Source organism: Hemitrygon akajei, chromosome 6, assembly GCF_048418815.1.
Source record: "Hemitrygon akajei chromosome 6, sHemAka1.3, whole genome shotgun sequence".
NCBI lineage: Eukaryota > Metazoa > Chordata > Chondrichthyes > Myliobatiformes > Dasyatidae > Hemitrygon > Hemitrygon akajei.
In genome coordinates, this window is record NC_133129.1 from 185,999,621 (window position 1) to 186,017,791 (window position 18,171).

At 44.8% G+C, this 18,171-nt stretch overlaps 1 protein-coding gene across 2 annotated transcripts in view; it reads left to right on the forward strand.

The window, feature by feature from the left end:
• Positions 1 to 18,171, forward strand: part of lrrc56 (leucine rich repeat containing 56) — a 351,577-nt gene that overhangs the window by 8,807 nt on the left and 324,599 nt on the right. The window contains exons 2-3 of one of the 2 annotated variants that reach the window (XM_073049966.1): positions 6,838 to 6,939; positions 15,241 to 15,403. In XM_073049966.1, the coding sequence (XP_072906067.1) occupies positions 15,248 to 15,403 (156 nt within the window). In that variant the 5' untranslated portion in view covers positions 6,838 to 6,939; positions 15,241 to 15,247. Of the gene's footprint in view, positions 1 to 6,837; positions 6,940 to 15,240; positions 15,404 to 18,171 lie in introns of those variants that run through there. The other variant, XM_073049967.1, reaches the window with a different exon arrangement.

Genomic DNA, 18,171 nt, shown 5'->3' on the forward strand with positions numbered 1-18,171 from the left:
TGTAATGTTCCATTTGTGTATCTTTTGTAACTCTCCGGAACCCAGGGAGTTTGGTGGAATGCACCAACATGTGCAACATCTCTAACCTGCTGCTGGTTAGCTTGTTCTCATCATGCTTGGCCCAAGAGTGGCTATAACATTGGTCCTAAACCATTGATCGTCTAGGGCAAAGTGAAGGTCAGAAAACCTCCTAAATGTTTTCTAAACATTCAGAAAACCTCCTAAATGCCTTTGTCTCAATATACTTTGGAGAGAAGATCATTTTACAATCCTGAGCAAACCACACAAAATGCTGGAGAAACTCAGCAGATCAGCAGCATCTATAAAAATGAATAAATAGTCAACATTTTGGGCTGAGACCCTTCTTCAGGGCTGTAAAGGAAGGGGAAGATGCCAGAATATGAAAATGGAGGAGGAAGGGGAAGGAGGAGAAGGTGATATGTGAAGATGGGGGAGTGAGAACGAAGTAAGAAGCTGGGGGGTGATAGGAGCAAAAGGCAAAGGGCTGGAGAAAAAGGAATCTGATAGGAGAGGAGAGTTGTCCATGGAAGAAAGGGAAGCAGTCGGGGGTGGGGGGGGGTGAGACAGTGGGCAAGAAGAGGGAAGAGGCCAGATTTGGCAATTGAAGAAGATGGAAGAGGGAGAGGAAAATACTGAAAGTTGGAGAAATCGATGTTCATAGATTTGCCTGACCTGAAGAGTTTCTCCAGCATTTTGAGTATGTTGCCCAATGTTAAACATCCTTGTTTTTTTTCTTTTTTAGTTACCAGGTTAGGATGCATTTCCGTACGTAATAAAGTTAATTCCTTCCTGATACACCTCCGCTTATTTCCTTTTAAGGAAAGTTGCTCCAACCGTGTTGTTCTTTGTCTTTATTCGGTAACAATTTTTTTCCATGTGGCATACAGCCAGTTGTCTATTACATATTTCTCTTTCCTTTTCAAAGTAACCAATCATTGATACGATATCTGTCGGGTGTTCTGGATTTACATTTGACTGGGGAATAATGACTAATTTATTTTAAAAAAGGTCATATTTTGTGGGGGAGGTCAGGCTATTTATTGAATAGCATGGCAACTCTGGAGAAGGTGTTGGCTAACTAACTTAAACTTTTAATTTAATTTAACTCGGAACCTTCTGGACCAGGTTACTATACAGGACCTTATCAAAAGCCTTTCTGAAGTCCTTCCAGATGACATCCATTTAGAACAGAGGTGAGGAATCTGTGGAATTTAATGCCACAGATGGCAGTGCAGGCCAAGTTAGAGGTTGATGGCATGAAAATTGGTATTATTGATGATGGGAGAAGTTTGAGTCTATGGATGCTATTGATTAGTTGTTAAGCTGGGTGAAACAGATGGGGCTTCTCAGCCGTTGTTGGCAGCTAGGAGAAGGAAAGCTCTGATCTCAGACCTCAGCTATGGAAGGCTTTTGGGAGTACACCCTGAGGAAAGGTATGGAGCTGAAGTTCCCATGGCAGACCGATGTTGAGTTCAACGCTGATTGGCAACTCCTGCGCTGCCGCTGGTGCATAACTGTGTCAGTCTCTGCTATTTCTTTGGATTCATCTGCTGGAGAGGGGGAGTCTGCTGCATGGGCAACACCTTGTTCTCCGTATCGTATTGCCCTGGCTTGTGTGCTGTCTGTGTAAGAGTTTCTTAATGGCCCTAATGTATCTGCCTCTACCACCAGTTCATGCACCTCCCCACCAATTCTGTTGTCCAAAATAAAATTACCTTTGACTCCTTCACCCTATACTTTCCTACAATTACCTTAAATTTATGCCCTCTTGTATTAGCAATTTTGGAAAACTTTGGTAAAAGTTACCAGTGAATCAATATCATCCTGCTGACTCAAAAAAGATGGAATTGAATCCTGATGAGCGTTGTGATACATTTTCTTTAGGGGTTAAATAAGGGTGGGATGTGTACCATGAATGGTATTGAGGAATGAAGGAAATCTAGTGTACAAGTCTAAGGATCCCCGAAGGTGGCAGTACAGGTAGGTGAGGAGTTCAAAAGAGCATACAGGGTCCCTTCCTTTGTTATCTGAAGCATATGAAAGCATGGCTGGCAAAGTTTATAGCGGGATCTGAACAGATTGGGGGGTGTAGTTAACAGCGAGGAAGACTAGAAAAGATTGCAGCAGGATCTAGACAGATTGGGAGTGAAGGTTAGCAAAGGTTGCAGCAAGAGTTGGTCCAGCTGGAAAAATATAGGCTGAAAAATGGCAATTTAACACAGACAAGTGTGAGGTGTTGCATTTTGATAGGACCTGCTAGGGTAGGTCTTACACGCTAGGCTCTGAGGAATGCAGTAGAACAAAGGGATCTGGGAATACAGATCAATAATTCATTGAAAGTGGTGTCACAGGTAGATATTGTGGTAAAGGAAGCTTTAGGCACGTTGGCCTTCATAAATCAAAGTATCAAGTACAGGAATTGGGATGTTATGGTCAAATTGTATAAGACATTGGTGAAGTTTAGGTTGGACTATTGTGTGCAGTTCTGGTCACCTCCCTACAGCAAAGATATAAATAACATTGAAAGAGTACAGAGAAAATTTACAAGGATGTTGCCAGGACCTGAGTTATAGGGAAAGATTGAATAGGTTAGGACTTTACTTCCTGGAACATTGGAGAATGAGGGGAGATTTGATAGAGATAAAACATTTTGAGGGTTATAGATAGAGTAAATATAAGCAGGCTTTTTCCACTGAGGTTAGGTGAGACTACAATTAGAGGTCATGGGTTTAGGGTGAAATGTTTAAGGGGAATCTGAGAGGGAACTTGTTTACTTGAGGGTTGTAAGAGTGTGGATGTGTTAACAGCGCAAGTGGTAGATGTTGGTTTGGATTCAACATTTAAGAGAAGTTTGGACAGATACATCGGGTGAAGTGTGGAGGTGGGGGACTATGGTCCAGGTGCAAGCTGATGGCAGATCAACAAGGCAGATTAATAATTTGGCACAGACTAGATGGCCAAAAGGCCTGTTTCTGTGCTGTAGTGTTCTATCATTATAAAAGATGTCGGGGTAAGTTTTTTACACAGAGAGTGGTGAGTGTGTGGAATGGGCTGCTGGCGATGGTGGTGGAGGCAGGTACGATAGGGTCGTTTAAGAGATTCCAGGACAGGTACATGGAGCTCAGAAAAATAGAGGGCTATGGGTAACCCTAGGCAATTTCTAAGGTAAGGACTAGTTCAGCTTTGTTGTCTGAAGGGCCTGTATTGTGCTGTAGGTTTTCTATGTTTCTATGTTTCTAATGTATCTGCTTATGCCAGCATCCCTGGCAGAGTGTTCCACACACCCATCACTGTCTGTGTAAAGAACTTTCCTCACATGATGAGTTCAGTGCGCTGCAATATTGAACTCAAGTTTCTGCTACTAATTCCTGGGTCTGTGTCAGTCATTCATATTAGCTGGTTTTATTTCTCCTTTATTTTGTCTTTGTCTTTCGCAGTGGGAGGATGTGACCTGCCTGACTGGATGGGTTTGTCCTCCTCTGTACTGTACTGCTTCCACCTTGTGTTGTCTATTTTTGCACTCTAATTGTTCCCATTCATTGACCAGATAACCATGTTTACAGTTTACCTCCATGGACACCCTGGCCTCACCCTGTCTGAGACATTCCCTTCCCTCACCATCCCTACGGCTTTACCAGCTTCCTTCCTTTCCTTTTTAATTCCAACGAAGATTAGCTTTGTTTGTCACATACATGGAAACACTGAAGTCTGTCATTTGGGTCAGTAACTAACACAGTTCGAGAATGTACTTCGGGCAGCCTGCAAGTGTCACCATGCTTCTGGTGCTAACATGGCACGTCCACAACTTTCTAACCAGTACGTCCTTGGAATGTGGGAGGAAACTGGAGGACCTAGAGGAAACCATGTGATCATGAGGAGAACATACAAACCTCTTTACAGACATAGTAGATTGCTGTACTAGATAGTGTAGCGTGTTAAACTAACTGCTAAACCATCTCTGACCTGAAACATTAACTGTTTCTCTTCCAACAGCTGCGATTGATCTGCTGAGTATTTTCAGAATTTTTGATATTTGTTTTAAGTTTACAGCATCTGTGCTTTAGATTTTTGAATAACTTCATAGTTATTATTGCAGCTTTGGACATTGATGTTGAAGATATGCATTCCAAAGACATGCCCATTCTTGTACTGTACATATTGTAAAGAATTTTTTAGACAAACTTGCACAAGCACAGACAAGTGGCAAAATGTCTTTAGGTGTTGGGAATTTGAAACAAAAAGAACAGAAAATGTGAAAATACTCAGCAGGTTAAAATGTACCGGTAGAATATAGAACAGTACAGGCCCTTCGGTCCACAATGTTGTGCCGATCTTTTAACCTATTCTGTGATCAATCTAACCCTTCTCCCTTGTGCATAGCCACCACCCTCTGTGTAAACTAAAACCTACTTCTGACATCCCCTCATATACTTTCCTCCAATCACCTTAAAATTATGCCCTCTGTATTAGCCATTGCCACCCTGTGAAATGTCTCTGGCTGTCCACTTGATCTACTATGCTTTTTATTGTCTTATACATTTCTATCAACAGATGGAAATGCAGATAGGTAGGTCATTCGATTTGCAGACAACAGAAAGATTGTTGGAGTAATGGTCAATGAAGAAGATTGTCAAAGGGTACAATAGGATCAGTGTCAAATATGGGCAGAGTCATGCACTTTGGTAGAAGGAATAAAGGTTTTCTAAATGGGGTGAAAATTCAAAGATCAGAGGTGCAAAGGGACTTGGGAGTCCTCGTGCAGGATTCCCTAAAGGTTAACTTGCAGCTTGAGTCAGTGGTGAGGAAAGCAAATGCAATGTTCGCATTCATTTTGAGAGGACTAGAATACAAAAGCAAGGATGTAAAGCTGAGGCTTTATAAGGCATTGGTCATAATACACTTGAAGTATTGAAAGTAGTTTCGGGCCTCTTATCGAAGAAAAGTTGTGTTGGCATTGGAAAGGGTGCAGAGGAGGTACATGAAAATGATTCCAGGAATGAAAGGTTAAGGAGAAGGTAGGAAAAGGTTGAGAGGGATAATAAATCAGCCATGGTGGAGCAGGTTTGATGGTCTAAATGGCCTAATTCTGCTGCTCCTGTATGTGTTATGGTCTAAAGGGATTAAATAGTAATGGGCTGTGTAAAGAAACAGAGGGTTGATGACGAAGTGAAAGAAGTCAAGTTACCCTGACATTGTAAGAGCAAAAGCATTGTGCACATGCTATGTTGGCACTGGAATATGTGTCAACACTTGTGGCTGCCCACAGCACATCCTTGGGATGTGTTGGTTATTAATGCAAATGACATGTTTCACTGTGTGTTTCCATATACATCTGATAAATAAATGAATCTGAAATCAGAATGATAGAAATGATGTCTGAAATTCTTTGCAGCCTTTCAGATTCAATAAATCAAATGTACCTATTCAGGAGCTGAGCTAAGCCCCATTGAGAGAGCAAGGCAGAAGTCAGCATTGAAATGATGGCATGGGGGATGTGAGACAGGTAATTGGGCATGTGGAGCTATACTTGCAAGCTAGGTAGCCAATCACTGTCACAACACAATCTGATGTCTTTTGTCCTAGATTTAAGTGTTGTAATCTGCAGCATCTTGGGCAGGGGGTCCTGATGGATTTTCTGTGTTCACTGCCAGGTTCAGGAACAGTTATTACCCCTCAGTATCAGGTTCTTGAACCAGAGGGGTAACTTCACTCACCCCCAACACTGAACTGGTCCGATAACCTATGAACTTACTTTAAAGGACTCCTCATCTCATGTTCTTGATATTTATTGCTTATTTATTATTATTTTTGCTTCCTTATACTTGCTGTTGGGTGGCAGGGTGGGGTATGCCTCTACCAAAGGAGATGTAAGGTGCTCTTTCCCCTCTGCTAGCCTGCAGACCACCTTTGGGCAAGGTGTAGCACCTCCTTAGCCCCCTGATTAGCGTCATGTGAAGCCATGGGAGCAGGAGGTGGATGGTCATATGAGTAGCTGGTGCATATTACAAGTCCTAGTTATGTAACTACTGATGCCAAACAGACAATATCTGAAGAGTATTGATAATGGCTGGGTTCACATGTCTTGTAAAGTCACTGCCCAGAAGAAGGTAATGTCAAACCACTTCTATAGAAAAATTTGCCAAGAACAATCATGGTCATGGAATCAGAGTGGGAATTAGAATCAGGTTTATTATCACTGGCATAGGTCATGAAATTAGTTTTGTGGCAGCAGCATATTGCAATACATAATAAATAAATTACAATGAATATATATATGTTAAATGAAATAAATAGTGCAAAAAGAGAGGGGAAAAATAGTGATATAGTCTTCATAGGTTCAATGTCCATTCAGAAATCTGATGGCAGTGGGTAAGAAGCTGCTCCTGAACGTTGAGTGTCTCTCTTCAGGCTCCTGTATCACCTCCCTGATGGTAGCAATGAGAAGATGGCAAGAGTAGGGTGATGGGGATCTTTAATGATGGATGCTGCCCTTTTGAGTCATCACTCCTCAAAAGATGCCCTCGATGCTGCGGACATCATGATTGCCCATGGCACATAACATGGCGTATGTTGTTCGACACGGCACGGCACATCATGATATTTACTGTGAATGCCCACAAGAAGATGTTTCTCAGGGTTGTATATGGTGACATATGTACTTTGATAATAAATTTACTTTGAACTTTGTCTTTCTGTACCATTGTTGGATAGAAGCACAAGTTAATGCTGTAAAAAATGGCTCAACATCCTACAAGTATCAAATATCCATAAAACCTCTTGAATTCTCTGATGTATAATTTGTTACTTAATTTACAGATATTAACCTGTGAAGATTGCTGTATCTTTATCACCAAAGGGACAAATTGGGAGAGTCTCTGGCCTGTGGTTCCTGCTTGGAATTCTGTGAAGCTGGCAGAAGTAAGTTTGCTCACTTTAAGCATTGATAGTACATTGAAAGAACAGAAGGACTTGAGTTCAAATATTTCCTTATCTTTATCAATAGCCCAAATTTTTATGGCTCATAAATATCATCAGACTTGAGACTCCAGATGAACCTGCACAAGATAACATTATTGATGGTTAATACCTGTTGTACAACTGAGAATGTGTCCTGATGAAGGGTCTCGGCTCGAAATGTCAACTGTATATTCCCCTTCATTGATGCTGCCTGACTTGTTGAGCTCCTCCAGCACTTTGTGTGTGTTGCTCTGGATTTGCAGCATCTGCTGAATCTCTTGTTGATAAATGTTGTCTTTCTGAGTGTCATTCTACAGAGCAGGTCTTCTTGGATATGAGTAACACTCCGATGCTGTTTTCTTCCCTGCTCAACATGCAACCTGCCATATCTTTGCCTTTAGGCACAGACGCACTGTACTTCTCAGGTTGCTGCAGACTGCTAGATTTCACATTCCAGTGACAGAGACTGTAACTGGCACTGTGACATTCTGCTGCTCTCAGAGGATGCACCTGGAGCAACCACTCCATTGATAGACGCTGAACAAATATCATAGAACTTAGACTCAATGGCCACCGTATTAGGTACACCTCTATACCTGCTTGTTAATGCAAATATCTAATCAGCCAATAATATGGCAGAAACTCAATGCATAAATTGCCAAGAGGTTCAGTTGTTCAGACCAAATATCAGAGGGGGAAGAATTGTGACTTTGACCGCAAACCCCCCCTTTGCACGTGATAGCCAGAGTGTCAGACTCTTTGGTCTGCATGATACAGCAGCAGCACCTAGCCTACATTTTGGAATTTACGACTGACATACAGCACATCAAAGGGAAAAATAATGCTGTAGCTGATTACCTACCATGGCCCATCATTGATGCCATTCACATCGGGGTTGACTATGCTGGCATGGAAGTCGACCAAGCTACCGACCCAGAGGTCCAGGCTTACAGGGTAGCAGTCCTGCGGTTGACTGATGTCAAGTTCGGGGACCAGGAGTTTCTCTCCTGTGTGATATTTCAACTGGTTGCCCTTACCCTATAGTGCCTGCATCCAACGGGTAGGATTCACAGAAACTGGTTGCTTTAATATTTGTGTGGCACAGCCTTGGGAAGGACGTGCAAGACTGGAGTACAACCTGTGTTGTGTGTCAGCAGGCAAAAATTTACCATCATGTCTGAGCACCATCGGTACCTTTCGAGCTCCCTGAGCAATGGTTTGACCACATCAATGTGGACCTGGTTGGTCCTCTTTCCTCCCCCCATGGTTTCATGCATTTCCTTACCTTGGTGGACTGTACTACCAGGTGGCCAGGGGTTGTCCCAGTAAAGTCAATGACGGCTGCAGATTTGGCTAATGAGTTCATCAACACCTGGCTTGTTCAGTTCGGCACGTCTCCTGAATTTTCTTCTGACCATGGTCCCCAATTCATGTCAGACCTCTGGGCCACAGTGGCTCAGAACTTCAGTATTAAATAGCATCACATCATGGCCTATGCAAGCAGTTTCACCACTCCTTAAAGGCTGCTCTGAGAGCCTCCCCGACGGATGAGTGTTGACACGATCATTTCCCGTGGGACCTGCTGGGACTCAGACTGTCTCCAAAAGAGGATCTACAGTCCTCCACAGTGATGCCATGACTGCCTGGTTGATGTTCTGCAGTGTTCTGCCCTCCTCAGTAAACTCAGTTCTTTTACACTTACTCCTTTCTCCCATCATGGCATACAGAATCCGGGAGTGTCAGTTGACCTACATCTTACATTGTTCCTATTTGTCTGTCCTCATGCACATCATCACTCAATTAAGATCCCTAACTAGCCCACAAAGCCATAGATGGTTCCACTACAGTATCATCTACATCATGACATGATCATATGCATGTCAGCACACCCTTGGATAAGCCAGAGGAGCTTGTTGTTACTCCAACCAAGATATATAGGACCCAAGCTGGGCAGCTTGCACAAGCTCCAGAACGACTTTCAATGCCGGTTTTGGTAAATTGTGAGGGTGGGGGCACGTATAGAGTAATGTCATTGGTGACAGATGACACACATTGTTCATAATGCTAACTGTTCTACATAATTCACAAACACTGTCATTGAGTCGTTATCTTCATTTTAAGAGACATAATAATGTCGGTGTAAGGCTACTGCTTTTAGTTTGTAATGGAAGGGCTGTGGCTTTTGTTAAGCACATAAAGCAACTCTCGCATGTTTTATTCACAAACTCCAATAACTTGAATACTGATTAATAGATGGCGCCAGTAACTGGCGACTCTGCGCGTGCTCTGCTGAGCAAACTGCCCTCTACACTATCCTATACCCGAGAAACTCTTCTAAACCTCCAATTTGCTACATCTAGCGAGATCAACAACAGCCTGGCAAAGTTACTAACCCAGCTGGAGATCATCGACACGCCAGAATTGCTTCAACTCCAGGACCGTACCTGGACCAGATCGTCGAGGCCTGGTCCGAGGTCCACCACGTTCCCAGAGACCCGCGGCCTGCTACCGTGTCGGAGCGCCTGGAGACATGGCCCATTCCAACCAGCACCTCTCCGAAGCAAACGAGCACACAGAAGTGATGTCGGAGACCTCAAAATACCTCAGATGCTTTCCCGGAGCGACTACCATAGAGCCTCGTTGGTGGCTATCCACAGCTGCCGGAAGTGAGGCCTCCGTCGCTGACCTCGGAAATCAAGCCTGGGGCTCGGCTGGAGCGGAGGCCTCCGCAACCGTGACTCAGTTCACGGACTTGTTTCAGCCGGCAGCCCGGCCCTCTGGGATTAAGTGTCGGCTTCGGGGCCTGACCCGATCGACAGCCCGGGCCCCCGACAGTTGCAAGTGGCTACGGAGCCTCCCCCGTCACTTGGCCCGACCTGGAGCGCCCGACGACGCGACCCGCCGATTGATCCCCGCGGGACGTGTCCACCAACCTCAAAGAGCTGCCAACAACACACTGCATCGATGGAAATCTGGAAAGATGCACAAATTACCGAGGAAGCGTGGGAAAAGAGCTGGGCTGCTGGTCAGATGGAAGCGGAGGGGCTTTAGGGTCCCTCTGCCCACCATCCTACTAGCTAATGTGCAAGCCATAGAGAACAAGGTGGATGATCTTAAAGGGAGACTCACCTACTGCAGGGAGATGCAGAACTGCTGTGTATTCTGTTTCACAGAGACCTGGCTCTCCCCTGCCACCCCCGACTGTGCCATCCGACCAGAGGGATTTTCGATCCATCGGATGGACCGCACAGCATCTTCGGGCAAGACGAAGGGAGGTGGTGTCTGCCTACTGATCAACACTGCATGGTGCTCGGACACAGTGGCTCTGACAAGCACCTGCAGTCCGGACCTGGAACACCTGTCGGTGAAGTGTCGTCCTTATTATCTGCCATGGGAATTCACCTCGGTCATACTGACAGCGGTCTACATTCCCCCCCCCCCACCCCAGGCGGACGTGGAGTGTGCTGTGAATACACTGTATGCCAACATCAGTGAACTTGAGACCAGGTATCCGGAGGCTTTGCTCATTACAGCCGGGGACTTTAACCAGGCCAACCTCAGAAAAACGCTGCCTAAGTTATACCAACATGTCTCCTGCTCCACTAGAGGCCCGAATATACTGGACCACTGCTACACAGCCATCAGGGATGCCTACCGTTCCGTCCCACGACCTCACTTTGGAAAGTCGGACCATCAGGCTGTACTCCTCCTCCCGGCTTACAAACGGAAACTGAAGCGGGAGGTTACGGTGTCAAAAGTGGTGTTGCGTTGGACAGAGGAAACGGTTGAGATCCTCCGTGACTGCTTTGAATCGGTGGACTGGTTAGTATTCAAGGACTGGGCAGCTGACCTCGATGAGAATGCCTCAGCTGTCATGGACTTTATCTGGAAATGCACAGAGGACTGTGTGTCTCGCAAGTCAATCTGGGTATTCCTTAACCGGAAACCTTGGACGAATTATGAGGTCCAGTCCCTTTTGAAGGCTAGAGCTGCAGCTTTTAGGTCCCGAGATACCAGTCGCTACATGGAATCCAGGCATGAACTCCGGAAAGCCATTAAGGGCACCAAGAGGCAATATCGAGCCAAGTTGGAAGCCCAGGCTAACCAGAGGGATGCCAGTAGACTATGGCAGGGTCTAAATGAGATCACTGGGTGCAAAGAAAAGGTTGGGAATATCAATAATAATAGCGCTTCTCTTCCTGACGAACTTAACGTATTCTACGCAAGATTCGAACAGAAGAGGAGCGTCCCGCCCCCCTAGATGAACCGGACCTGGTGGCATCGAGATTCATCGTCACTGAGGAGGACGTTAGAAGGGCCTTCCTGAAGATAAATCCAAGGAAGGCGATGGGCCCAGATGGTGTCCCAAGCGAGCTAGCTGGAGTGTTTGCTGACACCTTCAACTGCTCCCTGCTTCAGTCTAAGATTCCCTCGTGTTTTAAGAAGGCAACGATAATCCCGGTGCCAAAGAAAAGCAAGGTGGCATGCCTGAATGACTGTCAACCTGTGGCTCTGACATCAATTGGTATGAAGTGCTTCGAGCGATTGGTTATGGTACACATCAACCTTAACCTGGCGGTCAACCTCGATGCTTTGCAATTCGCCTACCGGAGCAACAGGTCAACGGCAGATGCCATCTCTCTGGCACTACATTCCTCCTTAGAACACCTGGAGAATAAAGATGCGTATGTAAGGCTCCTTTTCATCGACTACAGCTCTACCTTTAATACCATCATTCCAAATAAACTGATTCCTAAGGTCCGGAACTTGGGTCTTAACACTTAGATCTGCAGCTGGATCTTCAACTTCCTCACAGACAGGACCCAGGCTGTAAAAATAGGGGACAAGCTCTCCTCTACAATCACTCTGAGCACCGGTGCCCCACAAGGCTGTGTACTCAGCCCCTGCTGTACTCACTGTAGCCAAGTTTCCATCGAACTCAATACATAAGTTTGCTGATGACACCACAATTGTAGGCCGTATCTCAGCTAATGATGAGTCTGAGTACAGAGAGGAAATTAAGAACCTGGTGGCATGGTGCGAAGACAATAACCTATCCCTCAACGTCAGCAAGACGAAGGAATTGGTTGTTGACTTCAGAAGGAGTAGTGGACTGCACAACCACATCTACATCAGTGGTGCACAGGTGGAACAGGTCAAAAGCTTTAAGTTCCTCAGGGTGAATATCACAAATGACCTGACTTGGTCTAACCAAGCAGGGTCCACTGCCAAGAAGGCCCACCAGCACCTTTACTTCCTGAGAAAGCTGAAGAAATTTGGCCTGTCCCCTAAAACTCTCACTAATTTTTATAGGTGCACCGTAGAAAGCATTCTTCTAGGGTGCATCACAACCTGGTATGGAAGTTGTCCTGTCCAAGACCGGAAGAAGCTGCAGAAAATCGTGAACCTAGCCCAGCACACCACACAAACCAATCTTTCATCCTTGGACTCACTTTACACCACACGCTGTCGGAGCAGTGTTGCCAGGATAATCAAGGATGAGTCCCACCCAGCCAACACACTTTTTGTCCCACTTCCCTCCGGGAGAAGGTTCAGGAGCATGAAGATACGTACGGCCAGATTTGGGAACGGCTTCTTTCCAACTGTGAAAAGACTGCTGAACAGATCATGACCCAGATCTGGGCCGTACCTTCCAAATATCCGGACCTGACTTGCACTACCGTACTTTCCCTTTTCTATTTTCTAATTATGATTTATAATTTAAATTTTTATTATATTTACTTTGATTTGTACTTCAGGGAGCGCGAAGCGCAGAAACAAATATCACTGTGATGATTGCTCTAGTATCAGTTGTTTGGTGACAATAAAGTGTTTGTACTTGTATTTGTATTTGATTTCTCTTTCCAGTAAAATAAATTGACCCTCAACCTTCTCTCTTCTGTTCTCCACTCTGGCCTCTTACCTCTTCTCTTATCACCCCTGCCTATCACCTCTCCCTGATGCCCTGCCTACTTCCCTTTCACTTTCCTCTTCTATTAGGTATCTTTTTCTCCAGCCCTTTAATTCTCCGGCCCATCTGCCTTCACCTACCACTTAGTCCTCCTTCCCCTCCTCCCACCATTTTATTACCTCATACAGTACCACAGATAAGTTAATAAAATATAATTCAAAATGCATGTAGTGCACAGCACAGGTAACCTGTACAGTAAACAGCTTACTGGCCTAGTGACGAGGCCTTAGCGATGGCAGAGTATTCATTAGACTCACAGCCTGAGGGAAGAAGCTGTTACCCAGTCTGGCAATCCTAGTCCTGATGCTGCTGTATCTCCTTTCTGAAGGTAGTGGGTTAAAGAAATGTGGGATGGGTGGTAGGGATCCTCAACAATGCTTCATGTCCTTTGTCTGCAACACTGCTGGTAAATATCACAAATGTGAGGGAGCCAGACTTTGACAATCCTCTTATATAACCATATAACAATCACAGCACGAAACAGGCCATCTCGGCCCTCCTAGTCCGTGCTGAACTCGTAATCTCACCTAGTCCCACCTACCCGCACTCACCCCATAACCCTCCACTCCTTTCCTGTCCATATACCTATCCAATTTTACCTTAAATGACACAACTGAACTGGCCTCTACTACTTCTACAGGAAGCTCATTCCACACAGCTATCACTCTCTGAGTAAAGAAATACCCCCTCGTGTTTCCCTTAAACTTTTGCCCCCTAACTCTCAAATCATGTCCTCTCGTTTGAATCTCCCCTACTCTCAATGGAAACAGCTTATTCACGTCAACTCTATCTATCCCTCTCAAAATTTTAAATACCTCGATCAAATCCCCCCTCAACCTTCTACGCTCCAATGAATAGAGACCTAACTTGTTCAACCTTTCTCTGTAACTTAAGTGCTGAAACCCAGGTAACGTCCTAGTAAATCGTCTCTTCACTCTCTCTAATTTATTGATATCAGCCTTGGTGCTGTTCTCCCTGAAGAGTTGTGCTTCAGCCCACCAACAATTACATTATTGAACAAGCTATTGAGACTATAGCTCATGAACCAGGGGTTCCAAGTTTAAATCCATCCACGGCAGATAGGAGGTCGAAATTCCATTAAATCATTAATGATTTAAAAAGCTATTATCAGTAACTGTGACTCACCTGGTTCAATAATGTACTTTAGGAAAGGAAATCTGTTTGTTCTTATTGCAAGACTTCAAATCTATACAGTGTACAGTAAAATTCCAATTATGCACCCCCCTCCCCATGGGACTGTAGTGCTGGACTAGCAGATTTTCGGGACTATTGAAGGATATTTTTACCTGTTACAGAGTGGTATAATAAATATTCAGTGGGAATTGGAGTTTAAACAAGGAGGGGAATATACCAGTCCCCCCAGACCAGGCTGTGGTACAAATCTGCCCACATTCCTGGCTCATGGTGTTCTGACTGCAGAGTCCACTGGCATTCTGGATCCCTGGCATGCATTCTGAATGAGCTAGGGGCTGGAGCATTCGGATTTTTGAACAACTGGATGCCAAATATTCAAAAGTTTGATTTGTAACTGACCTTTGAAGTGGCTCCCTAAACCACTTTATTCCAATCTAAATCTTAAGTGGTCAATTGTCAACATAGTGGAACATTTGTTTTAAATTTGCTCTAATGTTAGACAATAGCAGAAAACTGTGAAGGACATGGTGACAAGCTTGCAAGATTTCTTGAAGGAGTTTGGAGCTCTGGTCCTCTGCCTTTGACACTCCTGTATATGGCTCAAGTTCAGACTCCCCTGATGTGCCTCGTGAAGTTTTGCAACCTGACTTAAAATTCCTTGGCCTGCAAGTAATGAAAGCACTTATGCATAAGTAATAATTTGAATATAGCACCATGGTAGCATAGCAGTGAGCCAAATGCTATTACAGCTTGGGCGTCAGGTTAGAGTTCAATTAGGACATCCTCTGTAACAAAGTTTGTACGTTCCTTTGCATGAGCACATGGGGTTTCCTCTGGGTGCTCGTTTCCTTCCAGATTTCAAAGATGTACTGATTAGGTTAATTGGTCATTGTAAATTGCCCTATGATTAGGCTAGGGTTAAAATCAGTGGGTTGCTGGGTGGTGTGGCTTGAAGGGCCTGTGAAGCGCTGTAAGTAAAAATAAAGAATACTATTGTGCACTTTTGCTTTAAATTTATCTTTATTCATGGACTGAATTATTTAGAAACTGAATTGTAATAGTCACTCCAAAAATGAAATGTATCACAATTTTATTAAACTAAATTGCAATTTTCCTCATTCACATTCCGCTTTCAGATTATCAATGGAACTTCATCAATGCCCAGCCTTTGTAACGCACACAGGAACAGCAAGAGTCAGGGTGCTCGAATTTGGACATCCTAGTTTGCTAAATCCCAGTCCGGTTGTTAAAGATGAAACTGGTCTCCTTATTGAAGAATATCTTTCGCCCTCAAAACTGGTGAGAAATTTAAATTAAATACTTTGTGGAAAGAATTCTGTGCAGTGATTTTCTAAGCCAATAAACTGAACTGTGGATATAAAAATAATGTGTTGGAGCTGTCAGCTGTTTTGGGAATTTCTGTACTAGGTGTGAAAACTTGGAGATCTGCAGTGAAAAGCATATACTGTTGTAATAGACAAAACAGCCTTGTTCTAGTATACGATATGATAAGATAAAACTTTATGTATCCTGAAATAAATTATTTTTGCAAGATTGCGCAGTCAGAAATACATATTTTTAAATACAAAATTTAAGCATTGAGGTACAAAAAAGAATACAAAATGTGCATTAAAAAGTAATAGTGCAAAATACAGATGTGCAATGAAACCATATACTGAAGGAAGAGGAGTTGTAGAGTCTTATAGCCCTGGGGAGAAAGGATCAGTGGTGTACCTCGGTGGAATCCGACTGTTACAAAAGGTGCTCCTTTGTTTGCCCAGGATGTCATGGAAGAGTGAGGGGGATTGTCCATAACGCTCCGTAGCTTCTGCGGCATCCTCCTCTCAGACACAACCCCAGAGAATCCAGTTCCACCCCCAGAACAGAACCAGCCTTCCTGACGAGCTTATCCATCTTCTTGGTGACAGCTGCTCTCTTCCTGCTGCCCCAGCAGACCACACTGCAGAATAGAATGCTGGCCACCACTGAGTTGTAGAACATCTGCAGCATAGTACTGCAGACGTTGAATGATAGCGTGGTGTTGAACTTCATGGTCACTCTTTGGTCGTTCTCTACATTTATCTATTCGTAAGGCCAGTGATGTTGCGGGGGTGGAACTGGACTCTCTGACGGTGGTGTCTGAAAAGAGGATGCTGTCCAAGTTGCATACCATCTTGGACAATGTCTCCCATCCACTCCATAATGTACTAGTTAGGCACAGGAGTACATTCAGCCAGAGACTCATTCCACCGAGATGCAACACTGAGCATCATAAGAAGTCATTCCTGACTGTGGCCATCAAACTTTACAACTCCTCCCTCGGAGTGTCAGACACCCTGAGCCAATAGGCTGGTCCTGGACTAATTTCCACTTGGCATAATTTACTTATTATTATTTTATTATTTGTGGTTTTATATTGCTATATTTCTACACTATTCTTGGTTGGTGCGACTGTAACGAAACCCAATTTCCCTCGGGATCAATAAAGTATGTCTGTCTGTCTATTTATTTATATGGAGATACAGTGAGTAACAGGCCCCTCTGGCCCAATGAGCTGTGCCACCTAGTAACATGCCTATTTAACCCTAGCCTAATCACAGGACAATTTACAATGGCCAGTTAATCTATTATCCAGTATGTCTTTGAACTGTGGGAGGAAGCCCATTTGCACTTGGGAAGGAATGTACAAACTTACCACAAAGTACACTGCAGATGCTGTGGTCAAATCAACACGTACAAAAAAGCTGGATGAACTCAGCAGGTCGGGCAGCATCCGTTGAAATGAGCAGTCAATGTTTCGGGCAGAGACCCTTCGTCAGGACTGAAGAAGGAGGGGGCAGGGGTCCCATAAAGAAGGTGGGGGGAGGGTGGAAAACCAATCAGAGGAAAGATCAAGGGGTGGGGGAAGGGAAGCAGGGAGGGGATAGGCAGGCGAGGTGAAGAAAGAATCTAAGGGGAAAGCACTATGGGTAATAGAAGAGGGCAGAATCATGAGAGAGGTGATAGGCAGCTAGAAGAGGAGACAGAGTGAAAGTGGGATGGGGGAAGGGAAAGGGAGGGAATTACCAGAAATTGGAGAATTCGATGTTCATACCAAGGGGCTAGAGACTACCCAGACGGTATATGAGGTGTTGCTCCTCCAACCTGAGTTTGGCCTCATCGTGGTAGTAGAGGAGGCCATGTATGGACATATCCGAATGGGAATGTGAAGCAGAGTTGAAGTGGGTGGCAACCGCGAGATCCTGTCTGTTGTGGCGGACGGAGCGGAGATGCTCGACAAAGCAGTACCCCAATCTGTGTCAGGTCTCGCCGATGTAGAGGAGGCCGCACCAGGAGCACCGGATGCAATAGATTACCCCAACAGACTCACAAGTGAAGTGTTGCCTCACCTGGAAGGACTGTTTGGGGCCCTGAATGGTGGTAAGAGAAAAGGTGTAGGGACCAAGGTATGAACATCGAATTCTCCAACTTCTGGTAATTCCCTCCCTTTCCCTTCCCCCATCCCACTTTCACTCTGTCTCCTCTTCTAGCTGCCTATCACCTCTCTCATGATTCTGCCCTCTTCTACTACCCACAGTGCTTTCCCCTTAGATTGACTCTTCACCTCTCCTACCTATCCCCTCCCTGCTTCCCCTCCCCCACCCCTTGATCTTTCCTCTGATTGGTTTTCCACCCTCCCCCCACCTTCTTTATGGGGCCCCTGCCCCCTCCTTCTTCAGTCCTGACGAAGGGTCTCGGCCCGAAACGTTAACTGCTCATTTCAACGGATGCTGCCCGACCTGCTGAGTTCATCCAGTTTGTTTGTACGTGTTAATGTACAAACTTGCTTACAGAGGACACCAGAATTGAACTCTGAGCTGCGACGCCCTTAGCTGTTATAGTGTCCCGCTAACTACTACACTACCATGCTGCCCCAATTGCTGTACCAAGCTGTGATGCACCCAGATGGGGTGCTTTCGGTGGTGTATCCATCTCTGTCACTAGGCAATATTACCCTTCGGATTTCTGACAAACTGTGATCTGAAATGTGAACTCTTTCTCTCTTTGCTGGTGCATGATTTGCTGAG